We start from the raw sequence: 24,780 nt of genomic DNA, 5'->3' as shown, positions 1-24,780 counted from the left end.
ACGCCCAGGTTTCACTGGGGATTAGTGATGTGTCTGGGCTTAAGGGGTCTGTGATAGGATGCCACATTCACTGAGCCCCAGATGAACTTTGTGTTGGGCCCTGGGGCTGGAGGGATGAATAAGTCACTTCCCTCCTGTTTAGGATCCAGTCTTTGTTCCTCCCAATTCACTCAGCCCCTCCCCTCCCACCTTTGTCATTTTGCCTCCTGAGACCACAGGCAGATTTGGCCTCGGTGGGGCAAGGGCTGGTCAGCAGCTTGTCCACCACAGAGGGAGCGTGGCACCTCTGGCGTCCAGGACTAACCTGCAGGGCCTGTGGAGTCCCCACTGCTCCGTCTCTTCTGGATTCCTGACTCAGATGAGGGCCACATCGGGGGCTCAGGGTGGGCTGACTGGAGGGGCCAGAAGTGGGAGGAGGTTAATGGCCTGTGGAGCAAACTAGGACTAAGGACAGGAAGGAGTGGATGGATGAATGTCCCTCTCTGATGTCCCTACTGTATGGTTCTGAGACCTTTGGCTCCACAGGAGGTGGACCACGTGGCTGAGCATTGAGTGGGTTTCCGTCCAGAGCTGTGGAAGCTCGGTCATGCCCCTGCCTTCCCTCCCTGTCCCTCACTGTTGCTGGTCTGGGATGGTAGACTCCCCAAAAGCATCAGCAGTGAGCTTTGCTGTTCTCTCTTTCCTGGGGAACATGGGTGCGGTGGGTGGAATTGTGGCCCCAAAGATGACTGTGTTATGATCCCTGAACCTATGACTATCACCTCGCGTGGCAACAGGAACTTTGCAGATGTAATTCAGTCAAGGCTTTGGTGATATGGAGACTATCCTGGACTATCCAGGTGGCCTAATGTGATCACAAGTGCCCTGATCAGAGGGGAGCAGAGGAGGATATGACTGCGGATGAAGACGGTGACGTGATGGAGCTTTGAAGACAGAGGAAGGGGCCACGCACCAAGGAACGCAGGCGGCCTCTGGAAGCTGGAAAAGACAAACGGATTCTCCCCTAAAGCCCCCAGAAGGAACCAGCCCCCCAATGCCACCCCAACACTTTGATAATAGCCCAGTGAGACTAATTTTGGACTTTGGCCTCCTGGACCACAAGAGTATCCACTGCTGCCGTTGGAAGCCACCAGGTTTGTGGTGCCTTGTTACAGCAGCTGTAGGAAAAGAATGCACCAGGCTAAGCGATCCCCCTTCCCACACTGATGCCTGCCTCTGCCACAGCTGATGGGTCTGTCCGCGTGGGCCAGGCAGGGTGAGCCTCACTACCTGCGGTGGCAGCAGCATCCACTGAGATGTCTGTTCCCACAACAGTCCCGCCAGTCTGGAGTGCATGTGCCTGGAGATGGGCAGCTTTCCAGAAGGCTCCACCTGCTCTCAGACTGTGGATTGAATGTTGAAGCAGGCTGGCAGCATTTTTTTCACTTTTGATCAAGCATTTCCCAAAATAGCATAAACACAGCAAACAGGAGAGCAGCCTCGGCTTGGTTGTCTGTGGCTTGTTAGTTGCTGTAGCGGTGGCGTGGAAGGCACGTATGTAAAATACTGGGTCTTCGTAGCTGCAGTCTTTTGAACAGAGAAGCGTGTGGGTGTGGTGGGTGGGCAGTCTGTGCTGAGCATCGGCTGTGCTTAGTTTGTTCTCGATCGTCGGGCACGCAGGGGTCGTGTGTGGGGCCGTGGTGCACCCCTGAGTCGGGGTTGCTCACATCAGTGGATTGTTAGCACCTCCTTTTCCTGGTTTGGGGAGAAGTTGCTCCCTAACTGCACGAGGCCAGAGCAGCATGCTTGTGCAGTTAGCATGTGAGTATGGGAGGGTCAGCCCAGCAGCTGGAGCCAGAGGCCAGCACCGTGGCTCTGCCGAGCTGGGCACCTTCAGACATGCTCTGCCCGGAACCCTCCCTGTGTCGTTTCCTGCCTCCCCTCCTTACTCGCTCGGCCCCAGCCACCCCGGCCTCCCCGCTGTTCCTTGAACACGCTGAGCAAGTGCCTGCCCACTGTGAGGTTAGAGGGGACAGTGCCCCCAAGCCCACCCTCACCCTTACACCAATGGCAAGCTCGGGGGTCTCCAGGACTACTCTTAGCTTTGATAATTCGCTGGAGGCCCTCCCAGAACTCACTAAAAGCTGTTGTGCTCAGTTACGGTATATGATGGTGAAGGGACACAGAATGGCATCAGCCAGGGGAAGGAGCACGTGGGCAGAGTGGAGGAAGATTCTGAGGTGGGGCTTCTGTTGTCCTCTCACTGTGGAGTTGTGGGCGGCGTCACTCTCCTGGGGATGATGTGTGACAACATGCATGGAGTGTCGCCGGCTAGGGAAGTCACCTGAGCCTAAGTGTCCAGCGTTCTTATTGGGGCTTCTTCACATGGGCACAGCTGACTGTCCACAGGCTGAGCTCAGGCTCCAGCCCCTGCAGGGTTGACTGTCACAGCATGGCCCCAACCCCCTACCCTGAGTCACGGTGTCACGCTGTGGCTGGCTCAAGGCCCCCAGCTAAACAAAGATGCTCTACCAGGCAGGACATTCTGGGGGCTTAGGGATCACTTCCCAGGAGCCCAGGGCACAGCCAGACCTCTCCTTGGGCAAGTGAGATTCTTTACCATGAAACTGGCCTTCGCACTTGCAAAGCCCCCTGCCTGGAGCTCTCTTCCCTGCTGCTCTTGGTTTTCTCTTGATGTTTCCTCCTGAGAGACTTATTTCCTCCACCCGTGCCACTCTGGCCCTTTACCTCCTCACCCTGGTTGCTTTTTCTTTCCTGGGCTTGTTGCTGCCTGGACCTGTTTTCACCTTTGTCACGCACCGTCCCTCCCTCCTGCCTCCCCAGCACATAACAGCTGAATGCCAGGGGCCTGGCAGTAAGTCACACTTGCTGGGTAGTGAGGGAACGAAGGAGGGCTTGTGTCAGCAGCACCATCGGGAGACTTACATCAAGGTCACCCCAGGGGGCATGCAGCTTAAAGATAAGACGGGTGTCTTTTTATCCCACTCCAGACCTACAGGATCCAGATCTTGGGGAAGGGGGCTCTGGGAGGACGGGGCAATGGTGGGGAGAGCTTGTGAATGGAATGCTGACGCAGATGGTCCCAGGAGCACACCTGAGGAACCAGGGGCGCCCACGCCAGTCAGGGCGGTTCAGACAAAACGCCTTCATCCGCGCTCGCTGCGTGAATCTAACTGCTTCTCAGAACACCCTGGTGTGCTGTAGACGGTAACTCTCCAAGCTTCTAGTGGAGCAGATTGAGCAGGCCCCGGCCGAGACGTTCTCCCTGTGGTTCCTTGTACAGATTTGATCCAGAGCAGAGGTGTTTAGTGCACAGTGTGTATGGCATGCCGGCCTGTGTGGGTCAGGGGACAGCCAGGCCAGGCTGGGAGGACATGGTGAGTGTGGCCGTCACCTGTGGCCACATCCCAATCTTGAAACCAGACACTTTCCGGGAAGCCTGGTTGGTCCCCTCGTTTCCCCTTTTTCTGTTCTCTGTCATCTGCACTTTTCTCTTTGTTGGGGTCGCCTGTCCTGTCTCCCCCTGTAGGTTTCCCCCTCTGAGCCCTGCTGCCTCAGGACTGTTGCTGTTTAAAAAACTGAGCTTCTCTCTGCTCCTGTAAAAAAAATCCTTGGCTCTGGCTAAGCTAGGCATGGAGAACGAGGCTGGCCATTCAAACATCATCTTTGAGCATCTGTTGCTTATGATGTAGTGTTACGGAGTGGAGGTGGGCTCTGGGGTTGGATTCCTAGATGCAAATCCCTACTCAAATTAAAGAGGTAGAATAATAACAACTACCTTGAGGTGTTGTGTGGATCGTGCACATGGTCCCATGCTATTGCTGTCATTTCTGTTGGAACAGGAGTGGGAACAGGGCACATGGGGATGGAGATAGACTGGCAGGTCTGCGGTGCAGATTTAAAAACCAGCACTTGGGCCCTGCGGGGTCAAGAGCCAGAAAGGCGTGTGCCGAAGTTGCCTCTGCTGGTGTTTCTTCCTGTGTCATTTTCTCTTGTGTTCTCCGCTGAATTACTTATGGGTACACAGCGAGTGCTGCGCGGGCAGATGGAGGTTTACGGATGAGATATGTTGTGTTTTTAATGAGTCCCGAAAGAGGGACTGGCGATTCCTGTGCTCCCCAGAATGAATAGCCAGAGAAGGGCCTTCACAGCCGTGGTATAATAAAACATCTGTATGTGCTCTGGGTCCCGGGTTCCTGGCACAGAGTACCTAAAACCCTTGGAAGTTCCCAAGTGATGGGAACTTTCGTGGGTTGTTTTGGTCTTTTGTTTTCACAGCAAGCCCGTTTTGACTGTGCCTAAGTTTGTGCTAATGAGGGGGACTCAGAATGGAGCTGGTCCCAGAGGAACCGGCCACCTGATGAGAGGGTTGGAACATCAGGCCTTCCCCTCACCCCCCCACCTCTGGGGAGGGGAGAAGGGCTGGAGATTGAGTTGATCACCAGTGGCCAGTGACTTACCTGATCATGCCTCTGTAATGAGTCTTCCATGAACACCCCAAACACAAGGTTCAAAGAAGATGCGAGCTGATGAACACACGAAGGCGCTGGGTGGGGGTCGTGCCCGGAAGGGGCATGGAAGCGCCGCACCCCTCCCCATACCTGTGCGTCTCTTCCCATGAAGCTGTTCCTGAGTTCTGTCCTTTATTGTAAACTGGTAATCCTAAGTAAAGTGTTTTCCTGAGTTCAATGAGTCCTTCGACCAAATTATTAAGCCTAAGGCAGACAGCCCTGCTTGCAGTCAGCTGGGCAGAAGTGCCGGTAGCCTGAGGACCCCGTTTGCGGCTGGCATCTGCAGTGGGGCCAGTTTTGAGGGACTGAGCTCTTAACCTGGGGTCTAACTCCTGCTAGTTAGTGTCAGGATTGAATTGAATTGTAGGATGCCCAGTTGGTGTTGGAGAACCAGTGAACTGCTCGTAGAACAATGTATTTGGTGTTGGGGAAAAACCACCCAACACTTCCTCGGCACGTTGGTCAACAGCAGGCACCACATCGGAGTGTGCATTTCTCCCTAAGACCAAACTTCACGTCTCGTTTCCCAGTTTGGTGGACAAGACTCTCCCTGGTCTTTAGGTTCTGTTTTCTAAAAAGTCAGCTGCATGGAGAAAACCCTCTGGGTTGAAGTCGGTGCTATTAGAGCCGCATGGAGATGCCCCAGGAGGCCCTCTGGCCCCACAGGCCACATCGCCTCCTGCAAGAAGCCCTCGTCCTCGGTGAGTTCAGTGGCCACCACTCTGATTGGACATGATTAGAATATAACTGTCAAAGCTCTGGGGGAGACAGACTGCAGATCCTGAGTATAATTCAGAAGGAACTAAAGGAAAGGTGATTTTTTTCTGGTTAAAGCAAGCCCATAAAGCATAGAGTGCCATGTCCAGGACATAATTAATGTGCGTCCTGGACATTTGCCCACAGGATTCGGGGTTTACAAATGAGTACCTTCCTGAAAATGATGGCTGGTGCTATCTTTAAAAAGTCTTTTGTGAAAGAGAGGATGAAGATGGGTATCCTGGGGTGCACCACGGCAGGGTGACTTGTGGTACCAGGAGTAAGCTGCACCCCTGGGGGGCAGTGACCACGTTTGCTCCACAGCGCTGGCTGCTCCGGCCTTCTCCGTGCAATTCGATTTTAATCCCATCGTGTTTGTTATTTTTGTGTTTGGGCTTGGACTGAGTTAGAGATCCAGATGTGTGTGTGTGTGTGTGTGTGTGTGTGTGTGTGTGTGTGTGTGTTGTGTTTAGTTTCCTTATAGCAGAAACATGGTCCTTTGTGTGTTTTCTAACAGGACTATGCTTGGGCAAGGAAGCCTCTGGAACCACGTTCTAGAAACAAATGTTCTAGACTTTCCAGACCTTTCTAGAAAGTCTCTAGGCAGTTCTGCAGTTTGTTTGAGCCCCTTCCATAGGTCTGTTCCTGTTTTAGCCGCTGGGGATATGGCACTGAGCAAAACAAACACCCAATGTACATGGAGCTAACAGTCCATCTGGGAAGACAGGTAGGACAGGGATGGGTGAATATGTGATCCGATGGCTGTGAGTGCTTTGAAGAAAACTAAAACAGGAATCAGAGACCCCACCTTCCCAACAACCCCACCGTCCATTTCAGGTGAGGTGGTCATGGAGGTGGCATTTGAGCAGGGACCTGTGTGTCGGTACCTGGGAGAACAGAGCCAAAGCAGGTGCAAAGGTCCTGTGGTATGCACATGCTTGGCACATTTAAGGACCAGTGAGAAGGGCAGTGGCTGGAGCCTAGTGAGCAAGGAGGAGAGTGGTTAGAAACAGAATAGAGGTGACAGAGATGTGCTGTGTGGAACATCCTCATAGGCCCTTGAAAGCATGCGGTCTGACCCAGTGCAGTAGGGACCAGCTCTTTCTAGTAGCCATGGGAAGATGAGGTGGCCTGGCTCCCAGTGCCCTGCCATGTGCCCCCTTCATGCATGTGCCCTTCCCTGCATAACACAGACCAGGTCAGCTTTCTTCATATCTCCAAGGCCTAGGGTGGTGCCTGTGGCAGTGGCCCAGGGAGAGACAGTGGCTTGAACAAGAGGAACATGGACTGAGTTAGGAAGTGGACAGAAGTGGGGTGACAGGATGAAGTCCAGCTCCTGACGCTGTCCTGGGGTGGTCCTCTTTCCCTCCTGGAAAAGCAGCAGGTTTGGGGAGCAAGAGGAGCCCATGGAGCACCGAGCAGAAGGAATGTGCAGAGGTGAAGGCCATACGTTTAGAGGTTTCTGGGTTGGGGACAGTGCTGGAAGTCATAGGAGGACATGAGGTGGCCTCGGAGGAAGGCAGTGGAGTGTGAGAGGAGCCGGCATCCCGAGGAGGCGGTGCAGCTGGGAGCTGTGGGGGCCCCGGGTGGGCGGAGGGGGACTCGGGTTCAGCCCCAGGACTCCTGGCCAGTGCTGTCCCCAGGGCTGGAGCAGAGGAGCCCGCTCTGTCCTCCTGACCTTTCGGAGATGGTCTTGACAAAATCAGAGAGCCGCAGCACCGCACCTCTCTCTTCCTTAAACCTCCCTTTATTTTTACTCCTGTTCTTCATGGGATTGTGTGTCTGATTAAATAATTTTGAGTGAGTGGGAAAGTAGAATATACTTCACAGAAATTTGCTTTGTGGCCAATTTTGCAGGTTGCAACTGTTCCAAAGAGTGACAGAGAGCGATATATTCTGGATTTGTCCCTACTGCTCGTCTCCGAGAGGGGCTGTAAACGTCCATTTCTAAGAGGTTATTGGGACCAATTAGATAGTTTTATTAGTTTTGTTTCTACTGAAAAACCATGGGCTATGTATTATGGATCACGTCTGTTCAGGCATCTGTTGTATTTTGTGGAGCAGAAGTGTCGTAAGCAGGACTGGCCAGCTGGAATGCTGTTCAGCGGGAATGCTGTTTTTCTACAGATATTTTCGCAATGGAAGCAATCGTCTTCTGAAGTATCTCACCCAGTGAAGTGAATGGAAAATCTGTTGAGAAAAGGCTTAAGAGGAGGGCTGGCCTAGAAAAATAACAACCTACGTCCACACGGAAACTTGTACATGAATGTTCATAGCAGCATTTCTCCCAATAGCCAAGAGTAGTGACAGCCCAAATGTCCACCCACTGCTAAGTGGATAATAAAATGTGACACAGCCGTACAGTGGAATATTCTTTAGCCATAAGAAGGAAGGAGGCTCTGCCACCTGCTACAGCACGGGTGAGCCTTGAGAACGTGATGCCAAGTGAAAGGAGCCAGACCTGAGAGGTCACGTATTGTACGATTTCTTCTATGTGAAATGTTCAGAAAACATGAATCCGTGGGGACAGAAAACAGGTTAGTGGTTGGCAGGGGCAGGTGGAAGGAGAAATGGGGAGAGCCTGCTCATGGGTCCAGGCTTCTTCTGGGGTGATGAAAATGTTCTGAAATTGATTATGGTGATGGGTGCACAACTTTGTGAAATACTAAAACCCACTGAACCGCACACTTTAGAAGGGTGAGTTGTGTGGTATATTTCTATCTCAATAAAGCTGCTTTAAAAATGCTGCAGAGAGTAGGAGCTCCCAGCTCATCAGTGACGGCCACATGGAGTCCCCTTCCTGCTACAGTTTGGGGCTCAGGGTGATGGGGACTACTGTGGTGCAGATCTTGCAGACAGGAGGGGATGGACATTTTATGGCCTGCCTTTACTCTCAGGGGCCACGTGGCGGGGCATTATTATTAACATTTATTAATTTAACCCCCTTCCATACCAAGGCAAATGGGTAAAACTCCCTTTTACTGGGAATTTTCCACCTACCCAAGTTCCCAGGTGGGAAGAGGCCCCGTTTCACCAAAGTGACTGCCCTCTAACGAGGGTATCCTTGGGCGTTCCCTGGGAAGTCCTGGCAGACTGGGGTGGGTGTGAAGCCTGCTTGTGTTTCAGCCCCCTCCCCTTCTACCCTGTCCATCCATAGAGAGAGAAGCTTAGCTCCCCCACCCCGGCTCACCAGGCCATGGTCGGGTGGCTGTCATGGTGTCATGCAGCTGTCTGTCCCTGCACTTGCTGTGGTCATTGCCTGGTCTGCATGGTGCTGGTGGAGTGAGGCTGTAACGCCCGGCTCTCCCGCAGGTACTCCTCAGCTGGATCAATGACGTGCTGGTGGAGGAGAGAATCATCGTGAAGCAGCTGGAAGAGGACCTGTACGATGGCCAAGTGCTGCAGAAGCTCTTGGGTGAGTGGATGGGAAGGGACAGTTCTGTCCTGCCCCATCCTATGCAGAGGGCTCTGGGGCTGGACCACGCTCTTCTCTACATGGTGACATTGGCTGCTTGTCCTGGAAATAGACGTAAAGCCACAGTGCAGGCCTCCCAGCTGGCATCTCCCAGCCCCCAGGCTTTAGGGTCATCTGTCCTCTCATCCTTTCTCTGTGGGTGTTGAGTGATGCCCAGCAGTGCGGCTGCAGCAGGTCGTGCACAGCTTCCTTCAGTTGGAGGTGAGAAAGAACCTGCCGTGTTGGAGGCTGGGGTGGGTGTTGGGGTGGCAGTGAGGGAAGGAAGGGTCATAAGATAAGGCCGAGTAGATGGACAGGCTCAGATCACGTCCGGCCTTGCTAAACAGAGGCTTTTATTCCAGGTGACAGGAGGCAAGTGGAGGCTCTAAGCAGGGCCATGACATGATTTGAGTTGAAACTTTAGAAGGTCACTTGGGCTTCTGGGTGCAGAAAGTATGGACAGGAGGGCCAGGAGTTGGAGCTGGGAGATGGACCAGGATGCCACGACAGCAGCCCAGGCCTCGGATGAAGGGGCTCGGACCACAGTGGAAGTGCAGAATGGGAGGTATTTTGGAGGTTAAAGCTGCCAGAAGAATTGAGGCTGATGGCTGAGTTTGTGGCCTGAGCGGTTGAGGAGGCCCCTGGGAGTAGTGTGGGTTTGCTGGTGTTAAAATGCCTGTGGAGTCCAGGCTTTGGTGTAAATGTGGAGCCGTGATGACGTTAACGCCGTGGCACCAGATGACTCCACCTGGAGAGGGCATTCCGAATTTGTTATTGGCTGAACGCTGAATGGCCAGGAGTTAACATCTGTATTTGGCTAAGACAAGAATCCCCATCTTAGAATAAGCTTCCATGGTGCAAGAATAAATCTAAAATGTTCATCAAGCTTGTTTTTTAATGACCGGTTTTATTATAAAGAGTGTTAGTGGTCGGAGTTTTGATGTGTTACATTGCAGTGTTGGTGCAGTCATCCCCGGCACTGTCAGGTGTCAGTTGCTGTCACGGTCTCCAAACCGGATGCTGGAGTCGGTAGACACTTTCAACCAGGAAGTCTAGAGAAGCACACAGGTCTTTGACTGATGCTATTTGCAAGGATACTACTGATGGGGAAGCTGCCCCTGGGGTATCTGCTTTTCTCCCTCTATAAGAGCAACCAATTATGGTAAAGACTTAACTCCTCTTCGAGTTTTGGACTTGAAGATTTGGCTGTTGGTGATGAAGCTCCTTTATTGAAGAAGTCTCTGGAGTTGGTGCTTTGCTCACTGCCTGCAGCAGACACTTCCTGATATTTTCAGAAGCAAATTTGAGTGTTATGCTTACTTACGTTTTTTATTTCTGATTCTTTTGTATGTGCTTGTGGCTTCACCCACTCCATCACTTGAAACAGTGTGTCCCTGAGCCTTATATCTAGCAGTGTGGCCATGGAACCCTGTATCTGGCTCTCAGCATCACAGAACAGGCTCTGAATTGCATCTACCTCTCTGTCATGGTTGCCTGTAAACTATTCCATTGCCTTCCTTGGGGTAGAATGACCGGGGCATCTTTAGAGCAGGAATCCTGCCCTCTCAAGGCACATCCTTTTGGTTTCCTCTTCAGTTGGCTCCAGCAAGTGCAGCACTTACCCTGAAGCTGTTCTGATTGTCAGTGAGTCCTGCTATATCCATTTTGTTATCTGTAAGGTATAGCATGAGGCTTACTTTGGTGCAGGCAGACTTACCTGTGGAGTAGCTGCTGTTCCATCTCGTCTGAGTATCTCATAAGTACTTTAGAAGGCAATTCTGAAATCTCTTGCACATCAGGTAGTTTGACATACTACATTGTTTGAAAAAAAGAATAATAAAAGAGAATGTTCAGATATCAACAGAACATCAAAATATCTTGCCTGGTCGTGTGAAAGATTTTTTTTGTACGTGGCTGGCCAGTAAGGCCATGTTGTTCTTGAGAGGAGATTCTGGAAGCAGCTGCTGGATTCTCTGTCACATACCAGGTTTCTGTGGGTGTAGCTCTTCTGTGTCTGTGGTGTTACTCTCAAGGTAGACTGTCTATGGACTGAGTGAAGGTGCCCATGCAGGGTGCTGCAGGAGCTCCCGGGCTGCTGTTGTCCCATCACTGACTCACTGGCACACCCCTCTAAGTCAGTCCCTTCCTCGTGTGACTCCACAGCCTCACATTTAGCCATCCTGCATGGTCACCTGCCACACTTGACAATAGCCCTGCCTCTCTCTGTCTCTTTCTGTGCTAGGAAGACAGGGGTCCTGGCCATGGCAAAGCGCCAAGCTGCCCCTGCAGCCCCATCGGTGGGCAATGTGACAGCTGGGCTTGTGGGCAGCCAGGTACCTTATTCTCTGCCACATGGGAGAGTCACCCAAGACCCAGCCTAAGGCAACACCTCACACAGCCAGTCTCCTTGGTCTCTGTTATGGGTTGAATTGTCTCCCCCTGCCCCAACTCATCTGTTGAAGTCCCAACCCTCAGTGTATTTGGAGATAGGGGCTTTAAAGAGGTAATTAAATTAAAATGAGGTCATATGGGTAGGTCCTAATTCAATATGACTGGGGTCCTCATAAGAAGAAATGGTTAAGACACAGACACCCAGAGAGGGGAGACCAAGTGAAGACACAGGGAAGAGACAGCCACATACAAGCCAAGGAGAAAGACCCCAGAAGAAACCAGCCCTGCTGACACCTTGATCTTGGACTTCTAGTCTGCAGGACTATGAGACAATAAATTTCTGTTGTTTAAGCCACCCAGTGTGTGGTACTTAGTTATGGCAGCCCTAGCTCTGTTGACTTCTCCTCCACCCCAGGTGACATGCTGTGTTCAATCTGCAGGGTTGGCTGATGGCAGGGGGACAGCAGGGGTGTGCTGGGCTCCCTGTCTCCCTTGCGGGCTAGGCTCTTGGGCCACCTGGCTCTCCCTCCCGCTTCTTCCTTCCCCAAGGGCTCCTGCTCTGCCCTGTCCTTGGTGGTTGAACACACGTGGGACCTGCTTGCTGTGTTTCTTTCAGGGTGCTCATACAGACAGAGAGCTGTGGATTATTCAGCTAGGACCTATTAGATACAGATGGAGGGAAACCAAATGTATAATCAGGAATCACTTCCGTTCCCTGCAGGCTGTGGTTTTCTTGGCTGCTTCGTTTTTCTCCTTGCCCTCATCACCCGACCTGAGATTACGTGCCTGTCTCCTCACTAGGTACTTCTGTGCTGCGTTCAGCACGTAGGACAGTGCCCATCGCACAGTGGGTGCTCAGGAACGATTTTGTAGTGAATGAATGAATGAACGGACGAACGAAGGGGTATCGTGAGCCCAGCAGGCATTGCTATATAATTATATTACCCCGAAGGGAATACTAAACCTGTTCTTCTAAATGAGGGGAGAGGACACGGGGGATGTTGACGTAGCCTGAGCTTCCAGCCAAAATGCTTTATACAGAACTATGTGCTGGGGCTTGCGTGTGAAATGGAAGCTCCTTTTGTGACCAGCCTGGACTTGGTTGCTTTTATGATCTCCCATCGGTGCTGGTGTGGCCAGCAGCAGCTCTGTGTGGAAGGCTCACAGTGGCAGGAGCTGTGACAACTGCTTTGTAATCAGCCTCCCAGAGAATTATCTCATGATGGCCTGTGTCATTGCTCTTGTTCTGCAGAGGACATCGAACCAGGAAGCACTCGAGTCCTAGAATAAAAGACTAGGAGGGAAACCTGAGGTCCTGGCTGCCGCGGTGCCCTTCATGGGCGTGGGGTCCAGCGCTGGTTGCCGGTGGCTGCCCTCCCCGGCTGCCCGGCTCGGAGGGAGGTTGAAGGAGCACCAGCCATGCTGGGTGTTAGCCTCAGTGACTGAGTCTGGAGTAGATGTGACAGTTCTGGTCCTGGCTCCTCTAGATTGCTGCCAGCTCACTCTTGATAATAAAATAGTCACGAGTTCTGTGAACATCTAATCAAACTTCTCATTGTGGTTTCAAAATGTTAGAGAAACAAGAAGGGGAGCCTGTGTGTAGGGAGGCAGAGGACAGCTTTTAAGACCCTTTTTATTATCTTCATCAAAGTCTCTTCCCTCTGGGAACCCACTGTACAGTGTCCTCACCTCCCGGCCCACTCTGCCCCTCCCGGGTAACCTCCCAACTGCATCTTAAAGTATTTTTCCGACTTACTATGTACAGAATGTTCCCAAGTGCGACACCCAGAGCTTTATCCTTAACTCATCTCCCCTTTTCATTCGGAGTAATTTTCTAAGGAGCACAAATGACCTGAAAGCTCAGAGTTCCTCGGCTCAACACCTCGAAACTTCCCCACTGTTGAGTGACAACCTGCTCCCCTTTGGGGACCTCATTTGGGCCAGTTCATTGAGGCGTCTCTGAGTGCCTCTGGCTTTCTGTGACACTGCCCTTTGCTCTTGTCCTTCTCACTGCAGAAAAACTGGCAGACCGCAAGCTGAATGTGGCTGAGGTGACACAGTCTGAAATAGGGCAGAAGCAGAAGCTGCAGACTGTTCTGGAAGCGGTGCATGACCTGCTGCGGCCCCGTGGCTGGGCGCTCCGGTGGAACGTGGACTGTGAGTGGCTGCTGGGGGAGGGAGCGTTTGGAGCGAGCCCCCATCCTTTGTCTTTCGACATTCATCATCACATCAGGCTTTGCATTTTAAAAAGCTGCCTTGGGAGCTCTGTGAGAGGCAGCGTTGCAGAGGAGCAAGGCAGGGGAGGAGGAAGTTAGGCTGTGGAGCTTGCAGGAAAGGGACTCAGCTGCGCTGCGATTTTTTGCTTTTCCCTGCTTTGGAGTAGAGAGGGGTGGTTTCTGCTTGGGTGGATCAGGGAGGCTTTGAGAGGCAGAAGAGGCCCTGTGGGGTTCCTGTTGGGACTCAACCTCAAATACCCATAGTACCAAATGAACTGCTGGCCTTTGAAATGTGTCACAGAGTGGGCTGACATGAGGGATATGTGACATCACAGTATCTCTAGCCCAGACATGAACCCAGAAGAACTAAACCAAGAGGAGCTGGAAGGTTCCCCTCCATCCTGCCCCCACTGCCATCCTCGATGCAGGGCCGTCGGGCTGTGGCCGCAGAGCTCTCCCCACCTGACGAGGGGCCTCCGTGCTTTGGTGAGCCGAGCCCTGGCTGTACAGGGGACGTCCAGGTGCTTGGTCCTGGACTTGGTTTCTTGGCGTTGACACCTTGGACAAACCCAAGCCTGCCTTGGGGGCTGCTGGGGCTGTGGGTTCACAGTCAAATGCTCTGTACTCTGTAAAGCCCTACACAGAAGTGGTGATTATAACCAAGCCCTACTCCACGTGCTGAGGAAGAGCTAGAAGAGGGCTGGGGACAGTAACCAGGGACTGACTTAGGCAGGGCGGGAGCTAATGTCTGACATCCCCGGGCAGAGCGACATTCACCCTCGCTGGGATGGCTGACTGCAGAGAGGGAGAACTTTCGCAGTGCCAAAGATAATAACATTCATTATCATGATGGGCAAGTGGCCGTGACCTGTGTTTCTTCATTTGTCCCTTCTTTTGTGCTAATTTTAGCACCCTGCTCACTCCTCCTGTCACCACCAAATTTACTGCTTTTAAAAACATTATGCTTTTAAAAGTGCTTGCCCACGTCACCTGAGGCCAACAGAAAAGAAAAAACTAGAAACTAGAAGTCAGCCCACCCAGGACGCTCGTGGACTCTCTCAGTTTTTCCACGGCCTGTTCCACCCTTGTCTCTCGGTCTCGTCTGGACGCAGCGTTCTGGTCGTGGGCTTGGGTTCCGGTGCAAGCGGGTCCTAAGCCGCTCCGTCCTTCCCTCCCCGCCCACAGCGATTCACGGGAAGAACCTGGTGGCCATACTTCACCTGCTCGTCGCCCTGGCTGTGCACTTCAGGGCCCCGATCCGCCTCCCCGAGCACGTTACCGTGCAGGTGGTGGTCGTGCGGGTGAGTATGACCCAGCGGTTGGCATGACCATCACTCCGCCGGGCAGGCAGCCTAACTTTTTCCTCCTGTCGTTGTCCTGCCTTTTTATTATTATTTTTTCCCTTCTAAGAGGCTACCTTCTGTTTTTCCCTCTTGACAAAATTTATGTCTCACTCTGGCGTCCAGATAAGTGATTAGAGCAGAACAATGGGATTGATTTAAGAGGCAGAAGCGGAGGCACGAGGGTGTGAGGTTTAATTTTGCACATTTTTGAAAAGAATATTCATTTCTCTCCAAAGACAACTGGTTGGAATTCAATCCCCTTGAATGTACTTATTAGTCACTGGAGGAGGGTGGGATGGGCGGTATGAACCAGACACCCAAATGAAAGCTTCTCTGCACTGGCTCTGCAGGGCAGCCACTGTTCCCTATTATCTCTTTTTTTAGGTTCATTTCTCTTGATTCACATGGAGAAATGGAACCAGGACTCAGGGACCTTCTAGTGGAGGTGGAGCTGTTTTCCTTACATTTCAGTGCACGGATGTTGCCGGGGGTTTGTGTGGGCAATTTTGTCCTGTGATCATGGGCAAAGCACCTGCTCTGCACCTACTAAGCACTCCGCGGGGCCAGTGGGGACACTGAATGTGGAAAAAACACACTTGAGGCCCAATGGAGCAACTGCTTCTGCCAGAGAGTTGAGGTTATGCCTGAAACCCAACGTCTGGGTGTTGGTATTACTTGACACATCCTGCTCCGCTCTCTGCTCTGGTTTTTGAACTTATCAGTCCCGTGGTCTCTGAGGCCACAAAGACTTGCCTGAGCCTGTGTTTTCTGAAGCTGTTATGATCTCGCTTTTACCCCGGGAGCTTGACCTGACGGGAATGCCACTTTCTGGTGTCAGGCAAGGGTCATCTGCTGCTTCGCCCTGTTTCTTTCCTAAGGAGGATGTTTGTGGTTGGTGGTCGTGACTCAGGACCCACGGACCCTTCCTGCAGCCCCTTGTCTTGGATGCTCGCTCACAGGCAGCTGGCTGAGAAAGGCTTCCAAGACACATGGGAACATGGTTCCCAAACCCACCTACGTCAGAAGCGGGGCCCCTCAGGCACTGTGCAGCCTGAGTGACCAGGCTATTTCCTTTTAGGCTTGCATTTTGATCCAAGACAGTCTTTTGGGTTTGTGGAAAGTTTGGCCCAGGCAAGCACTTGCTGGTGCTTTGGGCCACACCTGGAATGGGCCAACATCATACTTGAGAAGGCTTTTTGCCCTGCAGTCCCCCAGACTGTCCCTCCGCCTCTGGGCTTTCTCAGGTAACTAGTTACCTCATCCGAGATGGGGTGACACAGGGAATGTGGCATTTCGTGGGTGGAAGGAATGAGGGCAAAGGCCTGGTTTGCTACCTGGCTGCCTGGCCTTGGGCAGACCGCTTGATTTCTCTGAGCTGCCATCATTTCTCCCATAAGATTGAGACTATACCACAAGCCTCTGAAACATTCAGCTTCCTGTCTCTGATACCTAGACCCGGGCTAGTGCATGTTTAGCATGTGACTAAGCCCACAAAGGTCTCTGGACCTTCCCCAGTGGGCTCTCCAGAGACTCTGTCAGGATGACAGCATGAGGAAGCTGATGGTCACCCAACTGCGGTTGTTCATGAGCAAGAACCAGCCCCGAGAGTCCCCCGGAGGCCACGCTTGGATGGTGTCCACCGTGGGCTGCCTCGGCAGGAAGTGAGCTCCGGTCCCTTGGGGTGTTTGTGTAGGGGCCTGCGTTGGTGGTTGCCTTATCTGGCCACTGAGCTCCACCCAAAGCTCCTGTGACATGTGGCCTCCTCCCCCCACCCCCATCGTTGTCTCTCTACACCTGCTGGGCTCCGGGAGAAGCACATCACACACTGTGCTAGTTTCCCAGGGCTGCTGCACAAAGAACCTCACACTGGGTGGCTTGAAACAGCAGACACAAATATTCCCTCACAATTATGGAGGCCTGAAGTCAGAAATCAAGGGGTTGGCAGGGCCGTGCTCCCTCTGAAGTCTCCAGGAGAAGGTCCTTCCTGCCTCTTTCTGCTTCTCTTTCTGGCCGTCCGTCCTTGGCATTCCTTGGCTTGTGGCAGCATCACTGTGATCCCTGCGTCTGTCATCCCGTGGCCTCTTCTCTCTGTTTCTGTGTCTGTTTTCTCTTCTAATAACAACACTAGTCATACTGGATTTAGTAGAGCCCACCGTAGCCCCTCATGGCCTCCTCTTAACGAGTATCTGCAAAGATTCTATTTCCAGGGCAGACCCCACTTGGAGGGTCTGGGGGACCCCACTCAGCACGGTGCGCACACGTTCTCTCTCTGGGTGTTCCTTGCTGTCATTTGTGTCCCTTCTCTCTGCACTCCTCACCTCTCCCAGCTGGGACGCAGAGGATCCCTCTGGGGAAGCCTGAGCTGGGGTGCTCCTCCTGAGGCCCACACAGGTGCCGACTCTCAGTGCAATGTGGAGAATGGAGGGTGTGGGAGAAGTTTGGGGACAGGTTGCAGCCTCTGAAAGGGTCACCCCTTGTAGTCACTGGCGGGCATTCAGCACGACCCTTCATTCTCTTGTTGCTCCTTCTTTTTTAAATTTTTATTTTATATTTTTATTTTTATTTTATTTATTCATTCATTCATTTATTTATTTTAAATTTATTTTATTTATTGATTCAAAATTGATTATACATATTTTGGGGGTTGAACATTGAGATACGTTGATCAAATCAATATCACTAGCATATATATTGTTACAAATCACAATTATACTTTATGCCCCTTGTCCAGCCTCTCCCTATTCTGCTCTCCCTCCCCCTCCCCCCTCTAATTACCCTCGGTTTCTTCTCTCCTTCTGAAAGGATAATGGTTACTCTGTCAATTTGCTGCCTAGATGATCTGTCCAGTGCTGAGAGGTGTGATCAGGTCCCCCAATATTGTCATAGAGCAGATGCTTCTTCTGTCACCCTGAAATGGGCTTTGTCTCTTAGAGAGAGACATCCTCTTCTTTTCTTTATCTCTGCTGGTGACTCTCCTTGTGTCAATGCACGCCAGTGGTTGGCGGACCATCTGCGTGGTGGTTGTGGCATCTAGCCACTTTCACAGCAGCTGTGGTTACTGTGGTGGCTGTGGTGGGCCACCCACACGGAGGTGATGTTTTTGGCATGCTCCTTGGCGCTGGTGGTGAGCCTGGTTGTGGGATGTGTCTGGTCCCCAGCTCCATACCTTGGGTCCCTGGGTGGGCCCCAAGGTGCTGGCATGGTGTGCATGGTTGTGGGAAGGGGGTCCACTCCCTGGCTCCATACCTCAGGTCACCGGATGGACCCCGAGGCAATGGCACAGTGTGCCTGGTTGTGGGAGGGGGGTCTGGTCCCTGACTCCAAGCCCAGAGCCCTTGGGTGGGGCCCCGAGGTGCTGGCACTGTGTGCCTGGTTATGGGAGGAGGGTCTATATTTTTATTTTTCTTAACCCTGCAACACCTTGATTTTATCCTGTGGTTCCTTTCTAAGGTGGTCTCCTGGCCCCTGGCCATCCACATGCAGCTTCAACCACCCCGCCAGTCTGCCCTTCTCATCTCTGTCAGCTTGGTTTTTGTGTACTTACTTGTTTACTTTGGGGTTTTCAGAAGCGGGAAGGCCTGCTGCATTCCAGCCACGTCTTGGAGGAGCTGACCACAACCACGGAGTAAGTAGAACTGTCACCTGCCCTCCCAGGCCCTGCTGCCCGAGTGAGCCGGGGACACTGGCATTGTGGGGCTGTTTCCCACTCCATTTCCTTAGTCTTACGATGAGGTTTTCAGGCAGCCTTCCACCCTGGCTTTCTTTGCTACACATACTTTCTTCAGAGTTTTTAACATTGAGCTGAGTTATCATCCAAAGCCTTTGGATTTTTCATTCCTTATTTTAGAAGGTGGACTTTAAGAGTGTTGGGGAGGGGAGAATTCAGGATGGTTAAAAAGATCTGTCGTCTGGCTCATTTATCCATCTCTATTAGCGCCAGTAGAGGGAGGGAGCCACATGCATGTCTAAACCAGAACTTTCCTTTGAGAGACGTTGCTGAGCCATCTCTTTTCTCTAAGAGAAAGCCAGAGGGTGAGTTTCAAGAAGTCTGAAAGGCTTTAAATCTATTGAAAATAGCACATCAAATAGTATATTTTGTGTGTGGTTTTTAGGAGCCTTTATGACATCCTGTTAAGCATCTTTAAAATCCACTGCATTTGTGCCTCTCGACTACACCTGTTTCAAATGAAACAGAACATTTAAAAATTGATTATCGCTGCTAACCCACCAGCTCAGTTCACAGAGTGACTAATTACTGTGCCAGACAATCATGTATGGTCTTTCAAGAACTGGAGCTGACACAGGAATCCACTTGTGGTGTGTGCACTGTCAGGGAAACTGAAGAGATGCGATGTGCGGTCTGACACATGTGCACAGCCTGGCAGGTGGCCTCCAGGTCTGTTCCAAGCCTGTGAAAGGGAACAGAGAGGAGAACAGGGGGAGGGGAGGGTGGAGAATGCAGTTCTGTGCCCAGCATAGCAGCCCCTTAGCAGCAGTTTGGCCTGTTCAGCAGTAGGAGAGCAGCTTGGGAAGATTTGGGGTTCGGGGTGGTGTCTTAGGTGCCTGTTATTCTGTAACAAACCACCCTCAGAGCCAAGTGGCTGAAGACTACAGCTGTTTCATTTGCTGCTGCCAGTTCTGAGGCTCAAGCAATTTGGACTGGGCTCAGCGGGGTGGTTCTTTGGCTAGTCTTGCCCTGGGTTGCTCATGTGACTGCAGACGTCTGAAGGCTCTTCTGGGGCTGGGGAGGCTGAGATGGTCTCCCCTACATGTCCTTCCTCCTCATGGAGCCCCCAGGGTCCCCAGAGAGGGAGAGCAGCTGCAGGCCCTTGAGACCTTATCTTGGATGCTTACCCCATGTCCTCACTTCTGTGGGTCAAAGCAAGTCACAGGCCATCCTGGACCAGAAGGTGGGAGACAGACTCTGCCTCCTGATGCCCAGGCACTTTGCAGCAGGGAGTGTGCAGTGATGGGAAGAAGCTGTGGCCATCTTTTGCAGTCTCCCAACGGGTGAGGAGGACAGGAGAGAGGGCAGCAGGGAGGAGCTGGGAGCTTGGCAGTCATCCTGGGTAAAACCAGAATGGTCCTGAGACAATTGGAGAATGAGTGAGGGGTTGCAAGAATGGCCTCAGCAACTGAGCAGCAGTGAACAGCACACACAGGGTCCTCTGTGTGCCAGGCCCTGTGCAGAGCACTGAGAGCTGCTGAGAGCTGTGTGGGATGTAGTTGCCCTCCCTCAGGGATGGCCATCAGGCTGGCAAGGAAGGCCATATCTGAAGAAATGTAATATCCAGCACAGGAGCATGTGGGAAGTGCCTCGGGGCCCTAAAGAAGTTTTCAGGAGGATGGGGAATGCCCCAAAGTCAGGATGGGGAGATTCCAGTGGGAGCTGTTTCAACTGGATGCCAGACAGTCCTGAGCAGCAAGGGATGGAGTTGGGGTTTTCTAGCCCCGGGTCAGCGTCACTCTGCTGGCAGGAGCCGGGGAGAGGGGGTGGGTCCTGGAGAGGTGGGCGGTCCCTTCTCCAGGCTGACATCCAGGCCAGTTCTCATGGCTCATTATGCTATCCTGGTCTCCAGACTCCCAGTTGCTGTCTGCTGTCCCTTCCCCTCCACGTGACTGCAGGGGAACTGATGGGGCATCTAAATCATGGGATGTCTGCTGAAAACCACTTAGTGGCCCAAAGATCCACATTTAGTTTCTTAAGGCAGTGCTGCCACCTCCCACTAGTCTCAGTGTCCTTCCTATTTCTCTTTCTAGAAGAACCTGTGAGGTCACCCCCTCCAAGAAGCTCTCCATGCTTGGCTGCTTTTAGTTCCCGTGGCATCTCCTACATGGCTTATGCTTGTCTCTTCCCACTGGACGTCTTGAGGGCAGGGGCCATGAGGGGTTTACTTCTGTATGTCCGTGGTCTGCACATAGTAGGTGTGCAAGAAAATGTTGTTAAATAAGGTGGAGCCACAGGACTTGAGCCTGGGTGGGGGGTGAAATAAAGATGTCTTTGCCTCTCAGTAAGGTAGCTCGTGGAAAAGAACAGTATGCTCATGCTCTGGAAATCTTCAAGAAGATAGTCATTGTCCTTCATGTTTTCAGTGTCACTTGCTTGGAATCAGAGCCTGGTCTTTTTAGAATTGTTTTGTTTTGTGAGTCCCTGAAAGGGCATTGTGTTCACTCACTGCGTCGCAAACCTTGGGTAGTCTGCAGCCTGTTCTTTAAGGTTTGCCATTCAATGGCTGCTGGAAGACCTGCTTCCTACTGGAGTCCTCTCCGTGTTAGTCCCTCTCAAGGTTTAAATGCCTCCCCTCCAGGTGGCATTAACGGGTGGTTAATGTGCAGGTGAAGATGGTGATCTGCAGCTGCCTTGGGCAGACATCAGTTATCCATGAGTGCCTCGTCTGCAATTCGAGTGGCTCAGAACGAAGCAGACTGCGGGCTGCGCTGCTCTCAGTAGCCCTTGCCCTGGGCAGCCATCGTGCTCCGTCATGCTCCTTAGTAAACTGACCCATCTGACCACTTTCTGTGTTCTTGTTTGCAGGATGATGATGGGCCGGTTTGGTAAGTAATGGGATGGGGGTGGGAAAGGGGAGTCTGAGATCCAGCACATTGGACTGTCCCAGGAGGCTCCTGGGGGCGCTCATGCTGTCATGTGGGGAAAGCAGGACCCCACGTGGGCCTCGCTGCTCCCAGGAGCTCTAGAATCCTAGAGAACATGAGCAGCCCCCTTCCCCCATATTACAGGCTCGTGACTTTGCTTCTCAGAGCTGCAAGGGGCTGGGTGGTGCTAAGAAGAGCGAGGCAGAAGCCTGCACGGGCGGAAGGAGCAGCGGGCAGTGTCTGGGGCACGCTCTCACTCTCACTGTCGGGAGCCAGAGCAGGAGGGAAAGAAGATGACAGGAGGGAGGTGGCCTGGGCCCACGCAGAGCCTGATTAGCCGGGAGAGACGCTCCCTGCAGGTGAACCTTCATACACACATCTTCCACCTGAGAAGCTCTGCTTAACAGACTTCCTTAGTGTTGGTGGCCACGGCCGTTGTCCAGCTGGTGGCCTTTGGCCTGTCCTGCTCTGCTGCCCATCTGTGAAATGGGACAGTAGGAGGTTCTGCCAGGATCTGGCGGGGTCGTTGAGAGGACTGAGTGACATGATCACATGTGTGCTGCTTGCCCAGGGCCTGGCGCTCTGTGTGGGGCGGTTATTTCTGCTAGTTTTCCACAGCTGTTCCCAAACAGGGAGATGATCACTCCCTCTTACCCCATTAAAGCCCACGACTCCATCTTCATCTCAGCGAGGGGGGGGGGGGACAAAGGGACCAGCAGCTAGTGGCAGCACTTAAACCCTCAGAGATGGGAAGCCCCAGAGCCACAGCCAGGCTGTCTGCCTCGAGGAATATTTCAAAACAAAGCACTCGACCCCCAGATACTGTCTGTGTTCTGCAGTGGGGGGAGGGGACGGGGGGCAGCTGTTAGAAGGAAAGTGAAAGCCAAATAGAAGCTTCCCTGCTGTCCTCAAGCCTGCCAACCCGGAGTTGGTCCCTGTTGCTTCAGGGGCCTCTGGGTGGAGGGTGACACCCCATGAGTCCTCTACCACGGGGGCAGGCTGGCTTGGCCACAGGCTGCGACACCACTGTTACTTTCATCTGAAGAGGGCTTGCAGCCCTTAAGTTCTGAAGGCTCTTGAACTCAAGAAAATGCAGCGATTATGTGTCCCCTAAGCTTTCTTTAGTAGACCTTAAGCTGTGCTGGGAAAATTCACAGGCCTTCACTATTTATTTTTTTAAGGAGCAATTCAGTTCTTTTTAATGACTTTATTACTAATAAACAAATAAAGGAAGAAAAAGGGACACCTCCCGTTTACAGTTGCTGAGGGAGCAGACAGTGGGGTCACGGGGCCGGGCGTGGGATGCCCCAGTGGAGCCAGCGGGCATCGTCACTCTGTCTGTGTCTAGGAGGAGGCCCAGTTTGGGGACATAGTGCAGCTCTATGGCACCTCCTCTCCATCCTTTCTGCACAGAAGCGGCTCAGGCCCCTTGGGATTGTACAGATATGGATGAAGAGAGGGTTTTCAGTGTTGTTCCCGGTTTTCTGCAGAGGTGTTACTCTGTCTAGTCTGAGGTTTAGGGAATTTAAAGAGAATCGGTTCTGTGGTGGGCGGGGGGGCTCATGCGCCTGGGGCTGTGTGTTGCATCCCATGGTCCAAGGGAGGAAGAGCCCCTCTGGGGTCTGGTACTCAGGGCAGTGACCCCTAGGTAAGAGCCGCATGTCACAATGTGAAAAGGGGACTCAGCTGCCGCTGGGGGGATGGTGGGACAATGAGAGGTCTGTGCGGTTGTTCTCAGTACCTCCTGGGCTTTCCACACTGTGCATATGAGGTGCACACAGGCTGTTAGCGGTGACAGGCAATTAGTTCCACCCCCGGCCTCCCTGCCTCTGCTGACGCAAGCTCCGAAGCCTCCTGGTCCCCAGCCCGGCCACCTCGGGCGCAGCTGGGCTTCTGGCCAGCACCTCCCCGTGGGAGCAGTGGTCTGTCTTGTCCCACGCTCACCTCCTGCAGCCGCCCTCTAGCCCACTGCCCTGCCTGGGTCCTCCAGGTGCTGCTTCCCCCTGGGCATGCTGGTGTCCGATGCCCCTGCTGGCTGCTCCCCTGCACAATTGTTGGGGTGGTGCTTCCTAAAGCCCCCTCATCACGTCCCTGTTCTGCTCGCAGCCCATACAGTGGCCTCTAAGAGCCTCTCAGACCACCCCTCTGGACACCATGCACCTCCTCTCTGGCCTCTTGTTCTCACCTCGCATCTGGCCCAGCCTTGCGGCTCCCTCACCATTCTGAGAACACCCAAGAGCACTCCCGCTTCCACCACCCTCTGCCTGAAATGCTCTCCCTCTAGATTACTCCATGGCTCATGCCTTCAGTTCTTCTGGCTCTTGGCTCAAATGTCACTTATCAGGGAGGCCCTCCCTACCCTGCTGCCCCAAACTAGCACCCGCTGGCTCTCCTACCCCCACCTGCCTTACTTATATGCCTGTAATCATCTTTCACACTGAAGAGCGCTCTCTGCTCTCAGGGGTTCTTGGCTTGTCTTTCCTGCGTCAGTGTTTACACACATAAGCCTCCATGTACCTGGCAGACAGTGGCGCCAGTGAAATTTCCAGGGCACCCGCCGCCCTTCCCCCTCTCCCTTCACACACAGCTCCTTGCACTGGAAGCGCCCTGTGGGTGGGGACCGTCTCTTCCTCCACCCGCACCCCCCACAGCAGCCAGCCCTGGGTCTCAGTCCCCACCAGCAGATACCAAACGTTCCTGGAGCTTCCAGACACCAGGCAGACCCTCCTGGCCATGGCTGCCCGCTGGCTTTGCCAGGAGCGTGTTCTCGGCCTCGGCCTCACCTGTGAGCGCACTGAGCCCAGAAGCCTGCCCCATCCCCCATCACTCCAGCAGCTGAGTGGGCTCCCGAGGGTCCCACCCGCCTCCTGACAGCGTCACTGTCCTGGCAGAGGTGGGGCGAGGATGCTTTTCTCTCCCCTGGAAACGAGTCTCCCGGGAGCTGGGAGGTTGCAGCCTGATCTCCATGGCAACAGGTTCGCCCTCACCTCTTCTCTCTGCTGGGCCCTTCGTCTCCCCCGCTTCCACCAGCCCAGAGCCCCTTCCGGAGGCCAAAGCTGTGTCGGGTCAATGTCAGGACATGGGGGGAGAAGGGGAGCTGCCCCCTCCCCATCCTGTCTTTCCCCCTTCCTGCCAGCGAGCTTGTTCTAAAAACTCCAGCTCGATCTCACCACCCCTGGTTACTGTGCCCTCCACGACTCCCACGCGGCAGGGTGCAGCCCCGCTAGCCCCCCTCACCCGCACCCCCACTCTTGAACCTACTTTGGGCTCTCTCGCACCTCTCTTTGCACTTTCTGTTCCCTCCTCTTGGAATGCCCTTCCTCCTCTTCTTGTCCCAGCAAGCCCGGCTCAAACTTCGGGGCCCTTTGTGGAGCCTTCTTTGGCCCCCCCGCCCCTGGCCCTTGGGCCTGGTACTCAGGTGCCTCCAGGCACCAGGCCAGTAACATGGAAGCGGGAAGTAGCTAGATTATAAAGTGATAAACGCAGCTGCCCCTCAGCCTCAGTGCTGGGTGACA

General features: G+C 53.2%; 1 protein-coding gene across 2 annotated transcripts in view; it reads left to right on the top strand.

Annotated features, from left to right (window-relative positions):
- PARVB (parvin beta) overlaps positions 1-24,780 on the top strand; it is a 102,910-nt gene that overhangs the window by 57,719 nt on the left and 20,411 nt on the right. For both annotated transcript variants that reach the window (XM_063076385.1, XM_063076386.1), the window contains 5 exons: positions 8,580-8,682; positions 13,129-13,269; positions 14,514-14,629; positions 18,238-18,296; positions 21,207-21,226. In XM_063076385.1, coding sequence (XP_062932455.1) covers positions 8,580-8,682; positions 13,129-13,269; positions 14,514-14,629; positions 18,238-18,296; positions 21,207-21,226 — 439 coding nt within the window. The remainder of the gene's footprint in view (positions 1-8,579; positions 8,683-13,128; positions 13,270-14,513; positions 14,630-18,237; positions 18,297-21,206; positions 21,227-24,780) is intronic.

The sequence above is a fragment of the Cynocephalus volans genome, chromosome 12 (assembly GCF_027409185.1).
Source record: "Cynocephalus volans isolate mCynVol1 chromosome 12, mCynVol1.pri, whole genome shotgun sequence".
Lineage (NCBI taxonomy): Eukaryota > Metazoa > Chordata > Mammalia > Dermoptera > Cynocephalidae > Cynocephalus > Cynocephalus volans.
This window is presented reverse-complemented; position numbering and strand designations above follow the sequence as displayed.